Source organism: Zootoca vivipara, chromosome 14 (assembly GCF_963506605.1).
Source record: "Zootoca vivipara chromosome 14, rZooViv1.1, whole genome shotgun sequence".
Classification (NCBI taxonomy): Eukaryota; Metazoa; Chordata; class Lepidosauria; order Squamata; family Lacertidae; genus Zootoca; species Zootoca vivipara.
Window position 1 is genome coordinate 15487985 of NC_083289.1, and position 6000 is coordinate 15493984.

General features: G+C 51.5%; 1 protein-coding gene across 1 annotated transcript in view; it reads right to left on the reverse strand.

Moving 5' to 3' along the window:
• The window catches only part of HDGFL3 (HDGF like 3), a 41786-nt gene extending 36066 nt beyond the window's left edge, over positions 1–5720 (reverse strand). The window contains exon 1 of the mRNA XM_035131257.2: positions 4944–5720. Coding sequence (XP_034987148.2) covers positions 4944–5027 — 84 coding nt within the window. The 5' untranslated portion in view covers positions 5028–5720. The remainder of the gene's footprint in view (positions 1–4943) is intronic.
• Between the last annotated feature and the right edge of the window lie 280 nt (positions 5721–6000).

Genomic DNA, 6000 nt, shown 5'->3' on the forward strand with positions numbered 1-6000 from the left:
CTAGCTAACAGGACCAGTGGTCAGGGATCATGGGAGTTGTAGTTCCAAAACAGGAGAGCCAAGGTTGCCTATACCTGCATCAGAGTCAACTCTGGTGTAACTCTGTACAGTTTCTGCAGCTGCTTGAAGATCTGAAGCTTGTTTGACAAGCTAAGAATAAAAGAATAGCCCTGCTGGATCAAACCAATGTCCAGTATCCTGTTCTCACAGTGGCCAACCAGATGCCTATGAGAACATAGCCATCATGGCCCTCATTCCCATATTCAGCAGCTGTGTAAGAAAGGGATCTTAGAATCACTTTCTGTTCTAGATAATGACCCTTTGCTCGTCGTATTAGGAGAGAACGGCTATATTAATTTGATTTGTATTTTTTAATGCAACACATATGTTGCTCATGGGCTAATCAGAGTCTTGTTTTGTGATGGCCTTTGGTCACAAACAAATGCAGTTGACTCACTGGCTGATAGTATTATAAATTTGGGAAGAGCCCTAGAGGAACCAGACTGTATTTAAGTCGAAAGGTTGTCAGCACGGAAGGCAGAGCTGCAGATGATCTCAGTATGATTTGCAGTTGAGCTGCCCAGCAGAGTAACCCCACAACTCTGGATTCTGAACTTTCCTTTTAACTAAGAATATGCAGCAAGAAAATAATTTCCTATGCTCAGGGCTAACCTAGTGACCCCTTAATCTGGAAATAAAACCCTGTTGTATCTGCTTGCCTCTATTGCCGAGTACTGACAGTCTGGCCATCCAACAGCTAAACTTCTGGGACGTGTTTGCAAAATTCCACCTCAGTGTTTGGGAAAGATTGCTCTCAGAATTGTACTTAACAGCTTTAGTAAAGCCCAAAGTTTATGTACACTTCATTATATACACTGGATGTGCCCTCCAGATGTTTTGGACCATAGCTTCCATAACCCCTGATCATCGGCTTGTGCTGGCTGGGGAGGATGGATATTGTAGTCCACAACATCTGGAAGACTCTATATTGGCTACGCCAACATAAACCCATTTATCTCTGTGGGTATAGGTGTGTCTGTCCTGGGTTGTGAGCATTCTCTGTATGCCAACTGGGCAACTAAAGGCACATTCCAGGCAAAGTTGAGTTCTTCGCTGACTGTACATCCTTTCCTCTGCCCTTGAAATGAATGACCCCAGTGTGAACTGGATTTTTGAAGAGAAATGCTGCTAAATCCCTGTGACGTTAGGCTGAAAGACAGTGACTGGGCCAAAGTCACCCAGTGAGCACCATGGCCAAGTGGGGAATTTGAACCCTGGCCCCCCAGGTCTTAGTCTGGCACTCTAACCACTACAGCACACTGTATGTTGTTGAGAAATTTTGAATTCTATGAGTGTATGTTGAGTTTAAACCACAATGGTCTGCTGGGATCGGAATAAGCCCATCCTCCCAAGTCGAAATGTGTTCACCCTGCTTCTTCCTCCCTGGCAGGTGTGATAAACCTCCAGATAGATGTTCCTGGACCCCAACTCCTGTCACCCTTAACAAGAGGGCCACAGGTCCCCCACTCTACAGCATAAAAGTTGACTGCTCAGCTGAGTGCTTGAACTAAGATACTAGACATTGAATGGATAGCAAAGGGCTAATGAAAGCATCTCCCAGTAGGCTTGATGGATGAATATTGGCTACAGATTCAGGCTCCCAAGAGTCATTTCCAACTCATCATCCCAAGCTGCATGAAAATGAAATTGGTGTGTATGCAATGTAATAAAATCCAACCCCAACTTAGGATGCCATCTCCTGCAAGGTCAAAGTATTTGTCCATGCAGTCTGGTACTGTCTACTCCAACTGGCAGAAACTCTCCATGATTTCAGGTAGAAATAGGTCTTTCTCATCACTTGAAAGCTGATTTTTTTAAACTTGAGATAACAGGGACTGAACCTGGGATCTTTGGGCATGTGATCTACGATTGAGCTAAGGTCCCTTCCCTAAATAGAAAGATGCCATGAATGAGATTTCCTGATAATATGGCTGGAGATAACAGGAAGATGGTCTCAAGAAGAAAGATCTGGGCATCTTCCAGGAGGGGAATGCCCCTCTCTCTTTAAATGGTCATTTCTCTAATTTTTTTGTAACACTCATGCACTATTTATAAAAAGTGTTTATAAATAGACAGATTCTGCTCCTATTTTAAGGAGGATAGTGTGCCATCAGTTTTGATTCTTCATTTAATGCTGGGTGGTGGTGAATCTGTGGCACAGATCAGGCGCGCGAAGCCCTCTCCTCATCTTAGCACTGGGCTGGATTTATCATAGAACCATAGAATTGGAAGAGATCCCAAGGGTCATTGAGTCCAACCCCTCTGCAACACAGGAATCTCAATGCACAGTCACCCATCCAATTTGAAACCAGACCAGACCCTGCTTAGTTTTGCAAACATGCTAGCAGTTTTATTGCGGCCCCACCAGGAGTTGGGTTTTCTCCCCTCCCAGAGCAGCAGGAGGCAGTAACTGCCCTCTCCATCACAGTGCTGAACTGAGAGGTTTAACCCTCTCCACCTATCCCAGTGCTGCGATGGGAGGAACCAGCCCATTGCAACTCTGGGCTTAGTGGAGAGGGAATCACCCTGTTGCAGCCCTGGGCCGAGAAGAGAGGTTTAAAGCACTCCTCCACATCCAGCACCATGCCTGCATGTGTGCACTGTGTGACAGTGTGTGTCCTGTGAGTTTGTGTGTGCTTTTACGTGTTGCATGTATATGTGTAGTGGATCCAACACATGCATCTGAGGGCATGAGGTGGTCATTTGCACCATGACCACAGAACAGCTTTTGGACAGTGGCTCTGAGCAGTGGCATGTGGTCAGTGGACTTGGAGGACTAAGCTAACCCCCTAAATCAGGCTTCCTCAACCTCGGCCCTCCAGATGTTTTTGGCCTACAACTCCCATGATCCCTAGCTAGCAGGACCAGTGGTCAGGGTGATGGGAATTGTAGTTTCAAAACATCTGGAGGGCCAAGGTTGAAGAAGCCTGCCCTAAATGTTCCTGGTAAGTATCAAAGTCTGGTGCCTTCTTCCTAAAACCCGGGAAGCTTGGGGGGGAGGCACGATGCTCATACATGTGACATCACCCCCCCCGTCCCACTTGCAAGCTGGTACCTCTGGTCCTAACTGTTCCCCTGCCAAAAATTTCACTGCACGCCACCGGCTCTGAGGCTGGAAAAGGTTAGTCACCCCTTTCCACTGGTGGCTCCTGGGGAGGCATAAACCACCACTGGGATAGTGCCCCCTGCTGGACTCAACATGCAGAGCCAAGCAGACTTTCTTATGCAAGGGAACCTGCCCCCTAGCTTCTGAGAGCCGATAGGTTGCACCTGTTCCCAGCGGAACTTTGGGAGAAGGGAAGGTATGGGGGAAATAGAAAAGTATTCCAAATATATGGGCTCCCTGTAGTTGCAGGTTTTTGTATGCGGACAGAATACATGCTTGTCTTCATTGATTGCACCGTGACCCCATGAAGGTGAACTCTGTATTCTGAATAGGCAGCCATTGATTGTATTCTCTCACAAATAGGGACCAAACAGGTACATCTTTCAGCTGTCTCTGCTATGGTTGCCAACTGACCAGGAAACAAACAACACACAAGCTTGGCCTGCTCTTGCCCTTGTAATCCCAGCACCATCAGCCACGAAGCATGGATGGCTGGAGGTTGAGTGGCTGCAAATGGCACAGCTGCAGGGGCCAGCGGAAAAGTTGGCAACCCAACTCAGCTGCTTTCATGAGAGAAGCAAACATGAAATGCCTAATGAAAAACCCAACTTGGAAGAAGAAAATGACTGCTGCAGGTCCAGGGCCTAGTGCCTAAATTATGAGGGGATGGGAAGCACAAAGCAGGAGGCTGATTGAACTGGCACAAAGACCCACTCCCTGATCCCTCCCCCCCCAAATCAAACCATGCCCCTCTCTCCTTGCATTACAAAAGGCAAAGGGCAGCCAGGCCTGCTCTGCATCACCTTGTAGTTCAAGCAGTGTCAGGCTCCTGCCCTCTGCCTGCACACCTGATCCATTGCTCTGTACCTGGGGCTAGCAGGTACATTCCCGAGCTTTAGGCCCCAGTGGCAAGCAATCATTTCCTGGGCAATTTGCACCGCTTCGATCCTCAAGGTTCTGAGACTCAGGATGCCACTCCTTTCCGCCTCTTTATCAACAATATGATTGAACCACAGTGTCTAAAGGGGAAAGGGAAAACCACCTTTCTCTTTCGATGCCCCACCCCCACCCCCTTTCTGCCGCCTGCAAAGGATCAAGGGGGCGGGGTGATGGTGGCTGCTTTGAGTAGTGAGTTCGGGGTGGCGGGAAGAAGGGACACCGAGCGGCAGTAGAATAAACCGGCATCATTGTCATGCACAGGCTGCCTTGCCCCCCTCCCCTCCCCCTCCCTCCCCTAACAATACTTCAGGTACGGCCGCCCGCTCGTCCACCTCCCTCCGCCCCCCCCCCCGATTCCGTTTCTGCTGCCAAAGGGGGTGGGCAGGGTGTCGTTGTTTGATCAAAATGAAGCTGGGAGAATAATGAAAGGGGGCGAGATCCGGAGATGGAGGAGAAATCTGGTGGTTGTCGTGCGCTCCCCGCCTCCCCCCCCCAACATCCTCCCACCGATTATCCCATTGTGGAGCATGGAAGGATGGAGGTTCTGGGGGAGGTGGGGCTGTGTGTGTGTGTTCCCCCTCCCTCTCCGCAAATGCAATGGCTCCATCACGCCCCTGGAGAGGGAAGAGAAAGGAGAAGCGGCGGCGGCGGCGGCCAACCTTTGCGGCACCGGGATGGGGGGGAAGAGAAAAGAAGGAATGCGTGTGTCGCTGGGGGGAGGCTTGGCCCTGGGGGTGAGTGGGGGGCTAAGATTAGGGTCCTCGGCCACCTCTCCCTCCCCCGCACACACCCCTCGGTTAAACGCCCCCCCCCACGCCCGCCATCCCTGCGTACTCACCCTGGCCGGCCAGTGCGGGTAGCCTTTCATTTTGGCGAAAACCAGATCTCCAGCTTTGTATTCGCGGGGCCTCGGACGAGCCATCGGGTCCTGCCCTGCCCTCCTGCCCGTCGCCAACTCCGAAGCAACCCCCAGCACCGCTCCCAGGCCTTCCCCGGCTCTGCGCGGCCCCCCTCTGACCCTCCACAAACTCGGGGAGAGGGGAGAGGCGAGGAGGGGGTGGTGGGAAAGAGGCGCTCGGCTCCCCCTTCCTGACAACAACAACAACAACAATATTATTATCGATAATAATAGTGATGGTGACACGACGGCTGCTGCGCCGATCGAGCAAAGGAGGCTTCCGGAGAGGGAAGGATCGGCCCCGGGCACAGCAGAGAAGCGGCGGCTGGAGGAGGAGGTGGAGGAGCAGGAGAAGGAGGAGAGGGGGGCTGGTGTGTGCGTGTGCGTGTGTATGTATGTGTGTGCAAAAGGGGGGAGGGGAGGCCCTGGACTCGGCACCCCCAGCCCCCAAGAATCGAGGGATCCAGCAACCTTGCGGGGCTCCTCCGCTAGGAAAGGCTGGTGGGGGCTGGGCAGGATTGGGGGTGGGTGGGCGCCACAGGGGGGGAGGCGGAGATCCCCTCCCCCAAGCCCTGGCTTGGGAACAATGTGGCCAGAAAGGAAGGGCGAAATGTAGCCGCCGCCGAGCTGCCTACATTGCGCTCCCCATCCCGAACACTCGCCGGTGCAGCAGCAGGAGAGAGAGAGGCAGAGAGAAAATATGGACCCTTCTGCAAAATTATTCCTTGGGCAGCGACCGAAAACACAATTTCCCCCCTCCTTTCTTTCTTTAATGGCTCGCTCGCTCGCCCGCTCGCCGCCTTCTCTCCCTTCCTGTTATTTTCTAGGTACACGGATCGTTTTCTATGAAAACAAGAAACGGCGCACGGAAGGAGGAGGTTTGTAGCTCGCACACACACACAGAGAGAGAAATGGGCGGGAGAGCCTTTTATTTCTTTGGACGTTGCAGAAAGAGATGAATAAACGGGATCTGAAGGCTTTGACCTGGTCGAATCCT